Consider the following 19418-nt stretch of genomic DNA (forward strand, 5'->3'; position numbering starts at 1 on the left):
CCAGCGCCCCGCGCTCCGCCGCCGCCGCCTCGTGCGGCCGGTCGGCAGGGGGCGCTGCGCGGGCCGGGGCCAGCCTAGGCGGCGGGAGGCGGCGGCCGCGGCGGCGGCGGGAGGCGGCGGGAGGCGGGGGGAGGAGGAGGCGGGAGCTGAGCGGGGCGGGCGGCGGCGGGGCCCGAGCCCGAGAAGATGGCGGTGCGGAAGAAGGACGGCGGCCCCAACGTGAAGTACTACGAGGCCGCGGACACCGTGACCCAGTTCGACAACGTGCGGCTCTGGCTCGGCAAGAACTACAAGAAGGTACGCGGGCAGGGCCGCGCGGGGCCCGGGGGCGGGACAAAGGGACCGAGGCCCCGCGGCCCCCCCGGATCCTGCCCACCTTCCCGCGGCCCGCGGCCCCTCCCCCGCGGCGTCCTGAGCGGCCCCAGCGCGCCCTCCGCCGCCCCGCGCCCCTCCTCCAGCCTCTTTTACCGCCCCCCCAGCCTCTGATTCCAGCCCCCGCCCCCACTGCTGCGCCCTCTGCCCCTTGTTTTTCTCCGCTGGCCCGGCGGGTCCCGGTGCCAGCTGCCCACCCTCAATAAGCCATCGCTTTGCGGGCTTTTCCGGGAGAGACGGCCGGGGGTGGACGGGGTGCCGAATGCACACCGCCCCCCCCACACACACACAGCGTGCCCGGCACGGTGCCCGCCAGAGCTCCCCACGGGGCCAGGTACCAGCAGGGCTGAGGCCTCCCCGGTGCTTTGTGTGTGTTCAGAGAGAGATGATGAAAGCGGGAGGGTAAACAGCTACAGAGCAGGCCCTCGACTGCTCATCAGCCTGAAAACGGCCCCCACCCCGGGTTCACCTGTCTATCGCTCGTCCCCCATCTCCGTACAAGGGGCAACAGAACCTCTTTGGGAGTCAGGGTATAGGAGTTCCTGGGCAGCTACCCCTTCTAAAACCATTCCTCAGCTTCACATTGAAGTCACCCCACCACCTGGCCTTGCATTGCCTTGGGTTTGGGGTTCAGAGTCTAGGACACACTTTATGTCCGTAGTCCCCCATCCCATAACAGGAGATATAAGGTAGTGAACAAAGGGTTCAAGCCTTACCTGTCTTTTCTACCAGATCTCTTCCTGGTGGTGTCTTTGTCTATAGGCCTGGTTGAAAGGAACATCTCTACATAGGGTTTTTCTCTGGAGATGGTCTGCCTTTCTTCCTTCTCACTACCCCCAGTTAGGGGTTCTCTTTCTGACTTTCCTTCAGCTCCCCAGTTCTTCCTGCCCAGATTTGCAGCCTGTCAGAAGTGTGATGGGTGGTTTAGGAGGTCGTCCCCCTGATCCTGGTCATGAGCCTGGGAGGTCTCTCTGGGTGTCAGGATCTTGACAAACAACTGCTGGGTCTGTGGCTTGTCTGTACCCCAGCGTGAGGCTCTGGTTCCCAGGCATCTACCTTTGACCTTTTGGAAGGGAGATCAGTCTAGGGGCTTAGTTTCTGGCCCTGGGGGGATTGACAGCCTGTGACCTGGTTCAGCTTTCAAGTTCTTAGCTCTCTGTCATTTGCCTTTTCTTTCAGGGATCTCTTTACACCTCCCACTGAAAGGTGCAGTTTTCTCTGTGATCAGGGTTGAGGAAAAAGGGGTCAAAAGGTAAAGAGAAAGTTAACCTCTTGGCACAGTTTTTAAATGAGAACAGAAGGCTAGGATGCTAGGTAGCATAATATGGAAATATTTAAGAAGGCCCAGGGTTGCTTGTCTCCGATTCAGTTTCCTCAGAAAGGACAGATGTTGTCTTGCTATTTCCCACCAGGCTGGGTAGTAGCTGGTCTTTTTTTTTTCCATCTAGCAAGGCCTGTGAAGACATTTGTGCCCAGTCCTAGCAGAAGCAGAATGTACAAACTATTCTCTCAGTCCGTTTGCCCTACCTTACTTACTTCCTCGCATCTTTTTTATTAGGCTGTATTATCGGGGGAATCTTGACCTTCCACAAAGTTACCCCAAGAAGTAGACTGTTGTCTCGCTTAGAGCCTTGAAGATGTTGCTTCTGTGGCCTGAACTCCGTAAATCTTCAGAATTTTACAACTCTCAGTGCTGTTGGCTAGAGATCAGGGTCCTGCAACTCCATTTTTAGGGTGTTGCTGAGGGAGAGTAGGAGACTGCCTTTACCTCCAACACCAAAGACTGGTAACCTAGGCTGGAGGCAGCAGAATTTCAACTTCTTGGTGAGGGGCATCTAGGGCCTTCCTTCTGCCATTTTCTTTCTAGAGACTAGACACATGGGGGAAGAAGACACTATTTCTTTCTGCCCCAGATGCTTCCAGAGCTCCTGAGGAAGAAATAAGGGAGATGGTGGATAATTGATCTGGGGTCTATTTTTCTTTCCTTTTCCCTGTTTCCCCAGTATATACAAGCTGAACCACCTACCAACAAGTCCCTGTCTAGCCTGGTTGTACAGTTGCTACAATTTCAGGAAGAAGTTTTTGGCAAACATGTCAGCAATGCACCGCTCACTAAACTGCCGGTGAGTGCAAAAAGCACGGGGGCAAATCCTCCAAACCCGAGAGGGAGTTGTTTTTTTGTGTTTTTGTAAATTTTGTAATTTTTGAGATTTGGGTGATTTCCTACCATCCCTTTCCCTGGTTGGGGTGTTACTGGCTTAGCAGAGTCCCCAGTTTACCATTCCCTTTGTCCTAGTAATATTCTGTGCAACAGGTTATCTCACAGTGTCTAAGCTCAGTCATGAAACTCATGGCATGGTTAAAACATATGAGATTTGGATTTGCACAAGCTTGTGTTCAAATCCTGGCTCTGCCACTTGGTGTCTCTGTGATCTTGGACAAGCCATTTATACCTTTTGAGTCTTGGTTCCTTCATCTCTCCATGGGATTAATACACCTACCTTGTAGGGTTTCTGTACTGGTTAACGAGGTAACCCAGTAAAGCACATGGCGGGGCTTTGTGAATATTGCTTTCTTTCTCTCCTCTCTTCCAGCCCTCATGATAGAATGGCACAGGGGTTAAAGAATTCCAGCTTCAAGAGGGAGATCAATTCAGCATAGGATTTTGTGAAAGGATTGTTAAGTCATAAGAGAATTTAGGATGTAACTCTCACATACTTCTTCCCTTCTCAATTTTGTAGATCAAATGTTTCCTAGATTTCAAAGCAGGAGGCTCCCTGTGCCACATACTTGCAGCTGCCTACAAATTCAAGAGTGACCAGGGATGGTGAGATGCCTTCTCTTCTCTCTGTGCTTCTTACATTTAGTTTAGAGGGAATCCCCCTTTATGATTCCCTGGGGTCTTTGTGGGGTGGGAGAGCATAGACATTCTTGCAAGTCTCTTACTTTGCTAGGTCAGTAGGCCTGACCTGCTAGGTTGGCTGGGAGTCAGAGCCAAAATAGTCTCCAAGAATGAGTGAGTATGTGTATGTGCATCAGTGTGTATATTGTAGAGGAAAAGGGATTCTTAGGTTGGCATCTCAAGCTTTTCTTTGTCCTTTTGCACTAAGTACAAAGTGATTCATGGAGTTATGATCAGTGAACCCCAGATCCCAGGTGATTTTGGCAAAGCTGAGGGCACGATTACCTCCTAATTTCCCATGTTAAAAAAGTCACATACTCTGACCTCATCCCCAGACTTGAGCTATACCACTCACTAGATTATTGCCTCTTTACAAGGCGGCGTTACGATTTCCAGAATCCATCACGCATGGACCGCAACGTGGAAATGTTCATGACCATTGAGAAATCCTTGGTGCAGGTAATAGGAACCTCCTCCATCCATCTCCCTTCCCTTGTGAGAATCCAAAACCCCTTCCCTGTAATCTCATCCCATTTATTTCTTCTCCCTACAGAATAATTGCCTGTCTCGACCTAACATTTTTCTGTGCCCAGAAATTGAACCCAAACTGCTAGGGAAATTAAAAGACATTATCAAGAGACATCAGGTGAGTGGGTGGGTCAGGAGAGGTTTTAGATACTCCATGACTCTCTTTCTGAGGTTTTCCATACAAGACGCAGCCCTGAGGTAGCCCTACCTACTTGGAAAAGTATTAGACTTAAAGCCTTGAGCCGCTCTTTCTCTGTTCCTCCCATTTCCCAGTCTTGGCAGATTTGGATCACTGTTCCTAGAGACTGCATGCGCCTGGGGGAAGAGCATCTACTTCCACTGAGCTAGAGATTGCCTGATTTCAGATCAGTGAAATCTTTGCTCTTTGGAACTCTATAATAACAAGCAGATGTTGTTGGGACATACAGGGACATAAAATCGACTGTACATTTCCCATGTGTGACAGATTATCTACTCAGAGGATTATCTGCAATTTAAAATTCTTTGATTTGTCTCCATTATTTGCACAATCCCAGCTGTTTCTCTCTGCCACTTAGCTGATGTGTGCTTAGAGAATGTAAACCAACTTTGATACCATTCTGAGCAAAATATGATTAGGAAGGCAGATCTGTAGTTAAACCTTACTTTGGTTTATTTACATCCATGAGTAATTCAGAGGGGACCATACTTACCTGCTTCTCCTTGTGCCATCCAGGGAACTGTCACTGAGGATAAGAACAATGCCTCCCATGTTGTGTATCCTGTCCCAGGGAACCTGGAGGAAGGTGAGACCTGGGTTTTCTTGGTCACTGCAGTGGACAGCTTGGACTAGGAGGTGGAGGACTGCTCAGCAGCTATGCAGTGCCTGGGCTCCTCTCTTCTTTCAGCCCTGAATCCTCTTACCACCTTTGTTCCTATTTCCAGATCCCCTGCTGCAACAGGAGTTGTATACAGAGTTACTTTGTGTGTATCTCCCTTTAGCTTATGTTTCTCTCTGCTCTTTCTCTATCCCCAGAGGAATGGGTACGGCCAGTCATGAAGAGGGATAAGCAGGTTCTTCTGCACTGGGGCTACTATCCTGACAGGTGAGGATGGGTTCCTGGGGCAGGTTTAAGTACAAGAGCCAGACTGAGAAGCCCTAGAACATCTAGTAAAGCAAGAAGGCACTCTTTGAGGGTTATTTTTAGGTCTGTTAATTTGTTCTCCTCCCACCTATTACATGAATCCTCTGTCTTGGGGGAAGTTTGGACTTATTGGACAAGGCTTAGTCTAAAAGGATTGGGGCTTTCTGTGTGAAATGGTTAGCGTAGTATAATTTTTGGTAAGTACACATTAGAAATAATCTCAATATCTAACAGTGGGAAAATGTTTCAGCAAATTTATGTATCTAGTCAGTGGGCTATTTTGCATTCTTTAAACTGATAGAGATAACACGTGATTTGTAGATAAACACTGCAAAAAGTAAGACGTAAAATAACATCTAGTAGCAATGCAATTATGTAGAAACAAAATTGTACAGAAAAAAGTTACTGGGGAAAAAATATATACTGAATGTCACAAGAACTTGTGTTAGAGTGATTCTTTTCTATTTTTGAAATATTTTATAATCATTTTTATTACTTTATAGTGAAAAGAATCCCAATATTAATTGGAAAAATAATCATACCAAAAAATAACCCAACAACCCATACTTTTTGTAACTGGAAAAGGTAAAAGGTTTGCACTTTATTTTTCCACAACTCTATCCCATTGATTGTGCTTTATGCTCAATTTCCCGTGGCAGTTACGACACGTGGATCCCAGCCAGTGAAGTTGAAGCATCTGTGGAAGATGCCCCGACTCCTGAGAAACCTAGGAAGGTGAGCTTTTCTTGTCCGTCCCCCCTCCCCCAAGAAGAATGCCAGGACCAGACCACTCTTTGGAGGTGAAGCAGAGGCTCCTGTGCCCTTGGGCTCCTCTGTTAAGGATCCCCAGACAGAACTGGGGCTTCCAGGCCTCTCTCCAGGACAGTCTGCCTTTGTACTTCAGGTTCATGCAAAGTGGATCCTGGACACAGACACCTTCAATGAATGGATGAACGAGGAAGACTATGAAGTAAATGATGACAAAAACCCTGTCTCCCGCCGAAAGAAGATTTCAGCCAAGACACTGACGGATGAGGTGAAAGCTCTTCTTCTTTTCTCCTTGAGCCCTTAGCACAAGTCTCAGAACAGGTCTTTGCTGGAGATTGTTGGCTGACATTTGCCCCAATTCTCCAACCTGCAGGTGAACAGCCCAGATTCAGATCGACGGGACAAGAAGGGGGGGAACTATAAGAAGAGGAAGCGCTCCCCATCCCCTTCACCGACCCCAGAAGCTAAGAAGAAGAATGCTAAGAAAGGGTAGGCCAGCCCCTAACCCGCCCCCGCCTTTACTGCTCTGTCCACACCACGGTGAAGGAAGGAAGGACAAATCCCCTCCTGTAACCACTGGGCCCTGACCTGGGTGAGCCTGAGAGGGAGGATGAGGAGGTCTTCTTTAGCTGTCCAGTGAATACTTCTGATCCTGGCCACTAGTAAACTCAAAGAGAGCTTAATCTCCAAATGAAAGGCCTTTGCCTCTTCCCATTACTCTGTAGTGATTGGTTTCTCTTTGCTCAGCTCTGCCCTCGGGATTCTCGCTCCCTTTTTTGTTTCCTTCCAGTTTTATTGAGGTGTAGTTGACATACAGCCCTGTATAAGTTTAAGGAATACAGTATCATGGTTTGGTTTACATGCATCATGAAGTGATTATCATAATACATTTGGTGAACATCTGTCGTCTCATGTAGATAATAAATTAAAGAAATAGAAAAATAAATAAGTAAAAACATTTTTTTTTCTTGTGCTGAGCACTCTCAGGATTTCCTGTCTTAACAACTTTCATGTGTACCATACGGCAGTGTTAATTGTATTTATCATGTTGTACCTCACAGTCCCTTTGGGAGTCTTTCTTGCTTCCCTTCCGTTGGACCTCACCTTCCAGGGATTCCTTGTCCAGGGGTGACTGGATTCTCTTTCACTCTCTTTCCTTCCCAGTCCCTCAACACCTTATACCAAGTCAAAGCGTGGCCACAGAGAAGAGGAGCAAGAAGATCTGACAAAGGACATGGATGAGCCCTCACCGGTCCCCAATGTGGAAGAGGTGACACTGCCCAAGACAGGTATGGGCCAGGCCAAGATCCTGGGCCCCCGCTCCCTTTCCTGCTCTTCCTGTGTCAAACCCCCTGGGTGGGCTGACTTCCCAGGCCCAGCTCCAGGTCTAGAGGATCTTTCCCTTCAGCTTAGCTGGTTATTGAAACCATTTTCATCACCACAGACAATCCTTGAACTTCATATCCGTATCTGAGTTGTGGACTGTGCTCTGTCTCCAAACTCTTTTTTATTACACACCGTCAGTAAAATATATTTGAGCACAAATTATACACGTGTACTGGTTACCACTACTTTAGGAACGTTATAAAACACATACGTTATCTAAAAATGGGCAAATGTAGAGGATAAGATTAAAAAATATAAAGAGAGGTTCTGACATTCTTTGCCTGTATTTCAGTGGACCCTCTCTTGCATCCCCACTTTGGAGACCATTGCTCTGCAGTACTGGTTTACAGTCTGTATTCCATAGACATCCAGGAATGGGTTTCAGGAGTAGGATAGGGGAGGCCACTGAGAGAGAGGAGTTCCAGCTTCCACCCCCTCATCAATCAGAGCAGCTCTCCTCTCTATTTGTGTTTTCTCCTGAGCTTCTGTGTATGAATTCAGTGGAGGAAAATGTCCTCTGCTTTCAAAAATGTTTAAGATCCAACTATACTCCTCTACAGAGTGATTTGGTCATACTCTGTCTCAGTCCATGAAGAACTTACAGACACATGAATGGAGATAAGGGCCGATCAAAGACAAGAATGATTGATGAGTGTTCATAGAGTAGAAGATGCTTCTTTATAAGAAAAAAGTTGAGTTAAATGAATTTTTGGTTGGGGAAGGGGAGAAAGTGGCAGGAAGGGGAGAAAGTTTCAAGCTGCAGAATGATTGTGACTGGAGAAAGTTACTACGTTTTGTGATCAGATGGGGCAAACTTTTGGAGAAAGTGAGCTCTCTGGAAATGTTAGCAGTGGAGAGACGAGGGCTTGATTTAGGCAGAACCTGTCTGTGAAAATGACTCTCTCCCCTGGCAGTCAATACTAAGAAGGACTCAGAGTCAGCCCCAGTCAAAGGAGGCACCATGACTGACCTGGGTAAGATGGGGAGCTTGAGACAGGGTGGTCAACGCCCAGAGGAGGGGAGGGAAGGCTGCCACCTGCCCCTAGCCTGCCGGGGCCTTTCTGAAGGCACACTAGTTCTGTGGCCCCTGAGGAGGCTCCAGCCTTCTATCTTGCTGTCTCTCTCTTTCAGATGAACAAGAGGATGAAAGCATGGAGACCACGGGCAAGGTGGAGCCAGTTTAGAGAGGCCCTACCTCTCTATGTGATTCTGACTTGTGATTATAAAGTTCCTTCTACCCAGAACTTTCCACTGCCCAGACTTCTCCCACCCTAATTCTAGCTGTTGCTCAAAACTCGGACGCTTTGAGTCCTGGGGCCCAGAACTGTTCATTCCCATCCCATCTTTAGTGCCCACATTCCTGGGGTGTAGGAGAAGCAGGGGGTTGCTAGGGGCAAGATGGGAATGCTGAGAGTCCAGCAGCCTCCATACTCGCAGGATGAGGATGAGAACAGCACGGGGAACAAGGGGGAGCAGACCAAGAATCCGGACCTGCATGAGGACAACGTGACCGAACAGACCCATCACATCATCATCCCAAGCTATGCTGCCTGGTTTGACTATAATAGGTATCGGTGCTCCACCTTCTCACTAAATCCTCATTTTCCTGCTCCACAGATCAACATGGTGTTCCTCCTCCTGCCTCCAAATAAGTTACCTCTTCCTCAGCCAGGTAGACCGGGGTACAGTTCAGTTTTAGGGAAGCTCCTGGTCTCTGAGTCTTCCAGCCCTGGCGGAGAGTTCTCCCCAAGCGTCTCATTCCTTCCTGCTGCCCCATCTTCCATGCTTTTCCTCCCTTTGGGGTCTCATCTCTCCTCTAGAGCCTCTGAATGCACCCTTTCTTGTCTTGCAGTGTTCATGCCATAGAGCGGAGGGCTCTCCCTGAGTTCTTCAACGGCAAGAACAAGTCCAAGACTCCAGAAATGTAAGGAAATCTCGGCTCATGATTCTCTCCCTCCTGTCCCCATTTGTTCCTCCCAATCCAGTGTGGCAAACATTTCTTGAGCTCCTTCCATGAGCCAGGCACTGTGCTAGGCTTACAGAGACATGGTCTCTGCCCACAGGCAGCCTCAGCCCAGCAGTGTGACCACTGCTCTCTAGGATTTGCCTGGGGGCCATATTAAGCATATGCCTCTTCTGTTCGAAACAAGTATCTGCTCCGGTGCCTACAGAGCCTTTCCATCCATAATTACTCACGCTGTCTAAAATGTAGATATCTCTAGCATAAGTAGTAGCTTTGACTAAAATATAACTGACTACTATTGGTCCCTTCGAGTAGGTTTTGATAGGAAAAACTGGGAGGAGGAACTATTAAGACCCAAGTCTGTGAATTAAGGGATGGAGAGACGTGTTTTGTAAAGTCCGGGCTTGGGGCTCAGAAGTCTTCATCTCCTTCAAGGCTCCTCCTCGGGCCAAATCTGTCTGGCTTCAGTTTGGTGTTTTCCATGGTTAGGGATGCTCCAGGATATATATGGTGAGGCAGGTGAGACTTAGTGCTGAGCCCAGGCCCCCTGAGGACTGAACCAGCTGGCTTCCCAGCTGCTCCTCAGCTTCCCCACTCCCTGCTCCGGGGCCACCTTCCCTTCCACCATGTTTCTTTCCTTGAATCCTGGTATGGTTCTCTCCTCCTCTTCCTCGGGAAAACAGTGTGTGAAAAAGCCTTACTCTCTCCAGAGGAAGTAGTGACAGATGACAGGAGTGCAACTTGATCTGCAGGCAGAGTTGGAACTAGAACTGTTCTACACTTTGCACTCTTGGTGTAAAATAGTAAATGATAATTGCCTACATGTATTGAGAGCTTACTCTCTCCCAGGCATTATCCTAAGTGTCCTACATACCTTGACTAATTTAATCTTCATGTCAGCTTTAGAGGTAGGTCCTATTATCTTCAGTTTAGTGATAAGGAAACTGAGGTGTAGAGGGGTTAAGTCACTTTCTTAAGGTCACACAGCTCGTTGAGTAGTAAAGCTGGGATCTGAGTCCTTTAGTCTGGCTCATGTTCTCAAATTTTACACTATACCACACAATAGCTACCATTTTGGGGGCTCGTACAGTGTGCCCAGCACTGTTCTAAACCTCTGCAGACCTTTCTAATTCTCAATAGACACTTCATTTTACAGATGAGGAAACTGAGGTTCAAAAAATTTAAGGCCATCACAATAGAACTAGGATTTGAACTTAGACCTTTCCACCTTTGAAACACGTTTTCTCAATACCATGCCATGCTGAATAGGTGGAGGCACCGATCAGGACTTCCCTTTAACGTCTGCCTTTGGAATTAAGGGCACTTTCTCTTACCTTTTGATTCCTTTTTCAAAAGTTGGATTGAGGGAGTTCCCTGGTGGCCTAGTGGTTAGGATTCCAGGCTTTCATTGTGGTGGCCTGGGTTCAATCCCTGGTCAGAGAACTGAAATCCTGCAAGCCGAGTGGCACAGCCAAGAAATGGTGGATGAAACATCCCCAAGTACAGCCAAGGAGATAACTCATTTAACTAAAAACCCCATCAAAGGTTTGAACCCCTCGTGTCTAGCACACAGTGACTCGCAGTGTGTATTGAGTCAGCTGCTGTGTTCTTCTCTGTCTCTGTCAGGAGGAGTCCTTAGCTCTCTTATCATTTTTCCTACCCTTCAGCCCTCTCATCGTTCATCTCTCTCTCTTCTAAGCTACCTGGCCTATCGAAACTTCATGATCGACACTTACCGGCTGAACCCCCAAGAGTATCTCACGTCCACTGCCTGCCGCAGGAACCTGGCGGGTGATGTCTGTGCCATCATGAGGTGGGTCTGCAGCTGAGGGGCAGCGGGTACCTGAGGATGAATGCCCACAGATGTCTCTTGGCTGAAGTAGAGAGGCCGGCAAGGAGCATAGGGGACGAGCAGGAAAGAACATCTCTAGAGAAAGGCGAAGTTCAGGTTCGGGTACGGGTGACCTAGGGAATGGCAGGGGCACTCTCGGAAGTGTGGAGGAATGGAGGAGGGGTGCGTCTGTAGTGAAGGAGCCTACCCAGCGAGATATGCAAGAGGAGATGTTTAGTCGCTGGGTGGGTATGGAGAGAGGCCCCTGCTGTGGATGTTGATGTGGGTGTCACTGGCATATAGGTGCTGGGAGGAGACAGTATTTCCCAGGGAGTGGGCGGGGCAGAGAAGAGGGTGCCCCAGCTCCACCCCCAGCCCTCCTCCTCGTGTGTGACCCTGTCTCTGCCTCTCTCCTCACAGAGTCCATGCCTTCCTGGAACAGTGGGGTCTTATTAACTACCAGGTGGATGCTGAGAGTCGACCAACACCAATGGGGCCTCCGCCCACCTCGCACTTCCACGTCTTGGCGGACACACCGTCTGGGCTGGTGCCTCTGCAGCCCAAGACCCCGCAGGTAGGGCGAGGGGCTGTGGGGACAGGGTGGGATTGGGCAAAATGGGGCTTCTTCTCACTTTTCTTTTTCTGGTTTTTTAGGGTAATGGTTCAGGAGTGTTTTGAGGCTTCTTCCTTTCCCAGGGGATGCAAAGGGCCACAGGAATCAGCCCCATGTATTTAGCACCCTCTCTCAGCCTTTGTGCCCAAGACTGTGAGGACTTGCTGAGGCAGAAGAGATGCTTCTTGTCCTCGGGGAGCAGACAGGCTAATTAGGGGATGGAGCAGATAGAGAAAAATGGCTTAAAATTAAGTTGCATGAAATTTTTTAACTTTGTCACGTTTCCAGCAGTTTTTCATTTTTGCTTCATAATTTTTATCACCTCCATTTTTTTTCCACTTCCATTTCATACATCACAAAAATTCAGAAAAGTTACGTGGCTTGCCCAAGGTCACACGTGTAGGGTTAGAGCCTACTTGTTCAGCTCCTAAGAGAACCTGTAAAGATCCATGTGAATACAAATGGATATCATGCCAACTACAGATCTAAATAATCATTAAGGGAATACGGAACAGTGGCATGAGTGCCCCCCCGAGCTTGCGAGCTGCCCGGCATTTGCTCTTGAGGCCTCCAGGGCCTCGGCCTGGTCTTTTCCTGCCCAGCCTCCATGACGCCAAGCTCTGTCCCCCAGGGCCGCCAGGTTGATGCTGATACCAAGGCTGGGCGAAAGGGCAAAGAGCTGGATGACTTGGTGCCAGAGACGGCTAAGGGCAAGCCAGAGCTGGTAGGTGGGGTGTAGACCCCGCTGGGCTTCTTATTTGCCCCTTTATTGGGGGGCCCCTGCCCGGGAAGAAGAGCCATGAGAGCAGAGGAGCTACAGCAGTGAGGGAGGAAGTCCCGCCCAGGGTGTCCCTGGCTGCGGGAAGGAAGCTCCTTCTGTCTGTCCTCTCTCTCTGTCTGCCCCTGGCTCCTGGCGGTCACTCGGACTCACCTCTTTCTTTCCCCTCCACAAATAGCAGACCTCTGCTTCCCAGCAAATGCTCAACTTCCCTGATAAAGGCAAGGAGAAACCGACAGACATGCAGAACTTTGGGCTGCGCACAGACATGTACACAAAGAAGAACGTCCCCTCCAAGGTACGGAGGTGCGGGCTGCCTGCGGGTGGTGCACCTTCGCTCCTTGAGGCTGTGGGCTCCTCCCTCTGACCCACCTGTGTTTCCCCTGCAGAGCAAAGCTGCGGCCAGTGCCACTCGAGAGTGGACAGAACAGGAGACCCTGCTACTCCTGGAGGTAAGTAGGGCAAGGGAAGGGGAGCCCTATGAAAACGGAAATGGCCAGGGGGCCGGCCGCACTCGTGAGTGGGGAGAGCATGATCTTGCCCCAGTCTCTCTCCTTCCTGGCGCCCATTGCACCTGCCCCAGGGACCAGCTCCAGGCCAGGGACTGGGACCATTTCGTTAACTTACCCCTTGTCCTTTCTTAGTGCTACTTGCAGATCCCCCTTGGACCCAGCAGAGTACACAAATACCACAACCCAGAGAGCTTTGAAGCAGCTCCTTTTAGTGGGATGGGGGTGTTGACCTTCAAGGAAAGTGGCTAAGTGAGGTTGTGTCTCCACCACCACCAGGCACTGGAAATGTACAAAGATGACTGGAACAAAGTGTCAGAGCACGTGGGAAGCCGCACACAGGACGAATGCATCTTGCATTTTCTTCGGCTTCCCATTGAAGACCCGTACCTGGAGGACTCAGAGGCCTCCCTGGGCCCCCTGGCCTACCAGCCCATCCCTTTCAGCCAGTCAGGCAACCCTGTGATGAGCACCGTTGCCTTCCTGGCCTCTGTCGTCGACCCTCGAGTGGCCTCTGCTGCTGCGAAGTCAGCCCTAGGTAATGCGGAGGGGTCCTGGCCCTCTTGGTTTGCGTTTGAAGGGCTGGGTACTCAGGCCGTGAAACCCCCTCAAGTTTGGCTGCCCTCCTGGCCTTGTCTGCTGCTGGCATCAGCCCAGGCACCTATCCAGCTCCATGAAGGTGTAGATGAAGAGCCGGGCTTTTGAGGAAGCTCTCACAGGGAGAGCCAGAACTGCCTACCGCCCGCTCCCAGCCTCACCCTCTCTGGGTCTTACAGAAGAGTTCTCCAAAATGAAGGAAGAGGTACCCACAGCCTTGGTGGAGGCCCACGTTCGGAAAGTGGAAGAAGCAGCCAAAGTGACAGGCAAAGCAGACCCAGCCTTTGGTCTGGAAAGCAGTGGCATTGCAGGAACCACCTCTGATGAGCCTGAGCGGATTGGTAAGACCTGGCATGTTCCTGGACTCCTCCGTTTTTACCAAGAGCCTGAGCCACCTGGCCTCCCCACACCATCCCTGCATCCAGTTGGCCTCAGAGCACAAGACGAATGGGGAGCATTGGTGGGGCTTTTGTTTTTCCCAGGGCTTTTACCTTAGGTACCGTGGCTCCCCACTGGTCCTCCCAGTAAGATCTTGGCTAGGAGAAGGGGCTGTTGGAAGAGCGTTGTAGACAGACTGTGTCAGACATTTCCCGTTTCCTCTTCCCCGGGCCCAGAGGAGAGCGGGACTGACGAGGCGCGGGCGGAGGGCCAGGCCACAGAGGAGAAGAAGGAGCCCAAGGTATAGCGGGACCCACACAGGCTGGGAGGGCAGAGGGGACAGGCGTGGACCGCGGTGGGGGGAACTGGCTCCGTTCAGCTCAGGCAGGCTGGGCTGGACCTCCCAAGTAAGAGGCGTAAACTCAGTTCCTGGTCTGGGCCCTCTGTGTGCAAACCAGCGCCCTGATGCTCCCCCCCTTTCCTGGGACTCCAGGAACCACGAGAAGGAGTTGGGGCTATAGAGGAAGAAGCAAAGGAGAAGACCAGCGAGGCGCCCAAGAAGGATGACGAGAAAGGGAAAGACGGCGACAGCGAGAAGGAGTCAGAGAAGAGTGACGGGGACCCGATAGGTGAGCCTCGAGCATGGTGGTTGGGGTCCGGGAAGGAAGCGAGGCTGTAGGGCTCAAGACCCTTTTCCTGGCCCAGTTGATCCTGAGAAGGAGAAGGAGCCCAAGGAAGGGCAGGAGGAAGTGCTGAAGGAAGTGGTGGAGTCGGAGGGGGAAAGGAAGACGAAGGTGGAGCGTGACATCGGCGAGGGCAACCTCTCCACCGCTGCGGCCGCTGCCCTGGCCGCCGCTGCCGTGAAGGCCAAGGTGAGGACCAGAGACCCAGGGGAGGAGGTGCCCCTACCCTCATCTCACGTCACCTGGAAGAAATCCTTTCTTGTCATCCTTAAACGACGCTGGCCTGTTTCCTTTCCCTTTTGATCGTGAGAGGGAGACTCGGTCATCTCTTCTCTAAGCTTTTTTAAGCCTTTACCATTGGGCCTGTTTTCACCCTCTAATTATTTGACCTTGTCTTATCCTTTGCCACTCTCTCTCTCTCTTCATGTTCTTTGAAAAATATCGGTATATCGGTCAAGCCTGTGCTACTTTCTGGGTTGTGACCACAGCAAGTTCTTTCTTGCAACCTGGCAGCCTCCACGCTACCCTTCTCGGTCCCGGAACGTCTTCAGCTGGGTCCTCCCACTGACGGGCCGCCCCACCCCTCCTTCCTTAGCACTTGGCTGCCGTTGAGGAGAGGAAGATCAAATCTCTGGTGGCCCTGCTGGTGGAGACCCAGATGAAAAAGTTGGAAATCAAACTCCGGCACTTTGAGGAGCTAGAGACGATCATGGACCGGGAGCGAGAAGCAGTGAGTTGTGTCCCCTGGGTGTCGGTGGGGTTCCACCTTGACACTGGGCTGGGCCCCAGTTTAGGATGGAGGGAGCAGCAGTGCAGAGAGCCTGAGGCCGACAGGGCAACACAGCAGAGCGGGCTAGCCCAGGCCAGGGCCGGAGTCAGCCCAGGCAGTTGGGGATAAGCAATCCACGGGTGCAGCCTGGAGACCGACGTCCCACAGAATGTCAGCTCCAGGGTCGCGTTCTAGTCGGTTCTTTGATTGCTGGATCTCCAGGTCCTTGAAGGGTGCTTGGCCCATAGTAGGCTCTCAATAGAGATTTGTTGAGTGATTGAACGGGTTTAAGGCACGATGAGAGGGTAAGGGCTTCAGATCCAGGAGGTGGACTTGGAATGGGATGGACAAGGTGTTGAATCATTTTGATTTTGAGAAGATATAAAAGAAATAGAAGACAGGGACTCTGACCCTGATCTCCCCAATTGAAGGTATCAAACGTACAATATGGAGACATCAAAACCAGTTAATGTATCTGAGAAATGCAAATTAAGAGGTTTCCAATTAAGTGTAAAAGTCCTGAGAGAGAACGGAATAAAGGCTAAAGCTCAGAGGCTAGGGAGTTGATCTGGGATGGCTTCCTAAGAATGGTGAGTTTTTCTCCAGTTTTGGAGGAAGAAAGGAACATGATTTGACAAGAGGAACTGGAGGGGTTTTCCAGATTAAAGTAATGACAAATTCAAAGCTTTGGAGTGGAAATAAGCAAGGGCTGCCCCCAGATCAAGTCCACTGCAGTGAGAAGCCAGCGGGCAGCCAGAAGACCTGGTGGGGGGAATTGGAGAGGGGAGGGCAGGGGGGCACAGAGGAAGCCAAGCACAAGGGTGAGATTTGGCGAGGGGAACTGCCAGAATGAGAGTCTGGGTTTGTCAGAAGACAAAGCAGGGGACAAGGCGTTCGCCTCTGGGGTCTCCTGAACCCGAGTAACCGTTCTTTATTGGCCCTGGCAGCTGGAGTATCAGAGGCAGCAGCTCCTGGCCGACAGACAAGCCTTCCACATGGAGCAGCTGAAGTACGCGGAGATGAGGGCCCGGCAGCAGCACTTCCAGCAAATGCACCAACAGCAGCAGCCGCCCCCGCAAGCCCTGCCCCCGGGCTCCCAGCCTGTCCCACCTGCGGGCGCTGCTGGGCCACCCGCTGTCCACGGCTTGGCTCTGGCTCCAGCCTCCATGGCCCCTGCCTCTGCGGGCAGTGGGGCCCCTCCCGGAAGCTTGGGCCCCTCTGAACAGATTGGGCAGGCAGGGTCAACTGCAGTGCCACAGCAGCAACAAGCAGCTGGAGCCCCCCAGCCTGGGGCAGTCCCACCAGGGGTACCCCCCCCTGGACCCCACGGTGAGTGATGGGTTCTGGAACTCTCGCTGACTGGAGGGATCCGGGTGAACGTTCCAGTTCCCCTCAGAGGGGATATGGGATGGGACTGGAGATGAGGCTCAGCCTCGATTTCTATAGATTGACCTTGGTTATATCCCTAAGCCAGCAGGGATCCCTCCCCAATCCCAGACTTTGGGAATTTTGTTCCAAGGATTTACCACTTATTCTAGTATCAGGAAAAAGGAAGGTGGCACCTAGGAGTGACGAGGTTATCCTCTTTGTGAAAGTGAGTTGGCAAGTGAGATTGTATGCTTCTAATCTTCTCGATCTCTCCTTTTCATTCCCAGGCCCCTCACCGTTCCCCAACCAACAAACTCCTCCCTCAATGATGCCAGGGGCAGTGCCAGGCAGCGGGCACCCAGGCGTGGCGGGTAATGCTCCTTTGGGTTTGCCTTTTGGCATGCCGCCTCCCCCCCCTGCTCCATCCATCATCCCATTTGGTAGCCTAGCCGACTCCATCAGTATTAACCTCCCCCCTCCTCCTAACCTGCATGGGCATCACCACCATCTCCCGTTCGCCCCGGCCACTCTCCCCCCCCCTAACCTGCCTGTGTCCATGGCGAACCCTCTACATCCTAACCTGCCGGCGACCACCACCATGCCATCTTCTTTGCCTCTTGGGCCGGGGCTCGGATCCGCCGCAGCCCAGAGCCCTGCCATTGTGGCAGCTGTTCAGGGCAACCTCCTGCCCAGTGCCAGCCCAATGCCAGGTGAGAAGGGTCCTGGAGGGGAGAAGGGTGAGGGAGAGGGGTCCACGTGGAGGGCTGGAGGGCAGGTGGGGAGGGGCTCAGGTACTAGAGCTTCCACGATCCCTTTTTGAACGCTCTGGTAAAATTAGAACACAGGAGGGAAGGGCCTCTCTGGCTGTCCTCCACCATTCCCCAGCCTGGCAGCTGCCACCCCTGGGATGACGCTGGGGCCTTTCACTGGTGGGTCATGGAGGAGTCCTGTGGCACAGAGCATCTCCGTTGTAAACTGGAAAAACGGCTACTTATCTGCATGATGATTGGCGTTCCCTTTGCTTGTTCCCGTTACATTCAAGTGCCCCATGTAGAGAGTTCCCTTGGGAGCAGGAGGATGATTTGGGGTATCCCAGTTTTCCCAGCGTATGGTGGGAGAGGGTGTCGGGGAAAGGAAGTTGTACACCGTGGGCACTCTTTCATCTCCTGTCCATTGCATGCCATGCCCGGTTGTTTGTCTGGTGGCCTGGGTCTGGAGCCCTCTCTCCTGCTCACCCCAGCTGATGCAGCTCCCTTCTCTCCACAGACCCAGGCACACCCCTGCCTCCAGACCCCACGGCCCCGAGCCCAGGCACAGTCACCCCTGTGCCGCCCACACAGTGAGGAGCCAGCCAGACATCTCTCTCCCTCACCCCCCATGGATATCAAGGTTCCAGGAACAGCCCTCTCCCCACCACTGGGACCCTTCCCCAGCCTGGAGAGTTCATCACTACGTAAGGAAAGCTCCTCCTGCCCCTCCAAAGCCCCCACCATGCCTGTCAGGGGCATGCACTTTTATATTGGATTATTCAAGGACTTCTGTTGAAAAGATGTTTCTAATGTCTGGGAGAGAAGATAGGATGGGGATGCTGCCCTCAGAGGAAGGGCTGGGGGAAGTGTTTATACAAGGTTCTAATTAACCACTTCTAAGGGTACATCCCCTCAAAACTATTGCATTTTTTATGGACTGAAAAAAAGTGAAGCTCTTTAAAAGGAAGTAGAGATTTTAAAAAAGCCACATTGGAGCTCCCTCCACCCAGTGGAAAAAATCCAACTTTTACATATTTTGAGGAGGGAGGTGAGTTTTAGGAAAGGGGAATTTAGGTTCTGGGGAGAGCTCTGGGGATAGAACAGGGTGCAGAAATCTGTCTCCTCCGGCCCCTCGTTAGTGACTGAGGCAGCTCCCGAACCCCCTTGGCCACCCCACCCCCAGTTTATTCCCACTAATCTCTCCTGCTGCTTCCTCGGTGTTGCTGTTTTAGGCCACCCCAGCTCATCCAATGGCCCCTTTCCCTCTGAATGTCAGCTTTGTGTTTTAAAGTCTCCTGCGTAGTTGATGTCAGCGTATGTGTATTTGGTGGGGACGCATTTTGGGGGTTCCTGTGGCAGGTAGTAGAGGAAGAAAGGGCGCTCGGGGCTATGCTGCCTCCTGCCTGGGCTCTGTCAGCGAGCGGACTCCCAGAAGATGTGGAGAGGGGCTCTAAGAGGATGGGAAGTCCTAAAAACGTGAAATTGTCAAAAGCACTTAAGCACCTCCTCCTTAGGGCTGGGTGGGTCACCCCGCTCACCTCTTCCCTCTCCCACCAAGAGCATCAGAACCGTGGCTGGCAGTAGTTAGGGATTCCTTGGGATTTGGGGCAGCAGCCGAGGAGGGGGTGCCCGACCTAGGGTAGTGCCGACCCCCTGCTTGCAGCTCACGGCTCGGCTCTGCTCCCCGGATCCCAGTGCCCCCAGTACCAGCTCTCCCCTCTTCGTCCTTGGTGTGAAGGCAAAACTGACTCCAGGCTCTCCACCAGTTCTTCCTGGTCCCTCCCACCAGGCCTTGTGTTCCTCGTGTCCCCATATTTCTCTTCCTCTGCGTCTTGGCACCTTTCTTCTGTTCAAAAGTTTTCTGTAAATTTTCTCTTTTTTCTTTCTTCTTCTTTTCTTTTTTCTTCTTTTTCTTTCTTTTTTTTTTTTTTTTTTTTTTATAAATTAATTTGCTTTCAGTTCCATCTGTGGATGCCTTCTGTGTTCTCTTACCTGTGGCTGTTAGGCGGGGGGAATTGGGCTGGGGGCAGCACTCCTGGAGTCCTTCCCAGTGGCACTCGGCGGGGCTGCAGAGGCACTGGGCCTCTCTCCCAAACAGGC

At 51.6% G+C, this 19418-nt stretch overlaps 1 protein-coding gene across 7 annotated transcripts; it reads left to right on the plus strand.

Moving 5' to 3' along the window:
- Positions 1-147: 147 nt before the first annotated feature.
- Positions 148-19247, plus strand: SMARCC2 (SWI/SNF related BAF chromatin remodeling complex subunit C2). Of its 7 annotated transcripts, none has more exons than XM_028483102.2 (30): positions 148-297; positions 2376-2495; positions 3114-3199; positions 3652-3733; positions 3828-3920; positions 4518-4587; positions 4818-4887; positions 5586-5661; positions 5831-5962; positions 6068-6183; positions 6859-6983; positions 7995-8054; positions 8212-8249; positions 8518-8648; positions 8933-9004; positions 10743-10856; positions 11295-11448; positions 12119-12211; positions 12444-12563; positions 12655-12717; positions 13054-13312; positions 13551-13712; positions 13986-14050; positions 14243-14378; positions 14455-14621; positions 15028-15162; positions 16149-16530; positions 16857-16940; positions 17214-17279; positions 17836-19246. In XM_028483102.2, the coding sequence occupies exons 1-30, from the start codon at positions 187-189 to the stop codon at positions 17910-17912; spliced, it is 3459 nt and encodes a 1152-aa protein (XP_028338903.1). In that variant the 5' UTR covers positions 148-186; the 3' UTR covers positions 17913-19246. The 7 variants fall into 7 exon arrangements, with proteins under 7 accessions (XP_028338903.1, XP_028338904.1, XP_023978825.1 ...); XM_028483103.2 differs by having other exon boundaries at positions 12447-12563; XM_024123057.3 differs by having other exon boundaries at positions 16857-17279; positions 17836-19247.
- The last annotated feature ends 171 nt before the right edge of the window (positions 19248-19418 follow it).

Source organism: Physeter macrocephalus, unplaced genomic scaffold (genome assembly GCF_002837175.3).
Source record: "Physeter macrocephalus isolate SW-GA unplaced genomic scaffold, ASM283717v5 random_6, whole genome shotgun sequence".
NCBI lineage: Eukaryota > Metazoa > Chordata > Mammalia > Artiodactyla > Physeteridae > Physeter > Physeter macrocephalus.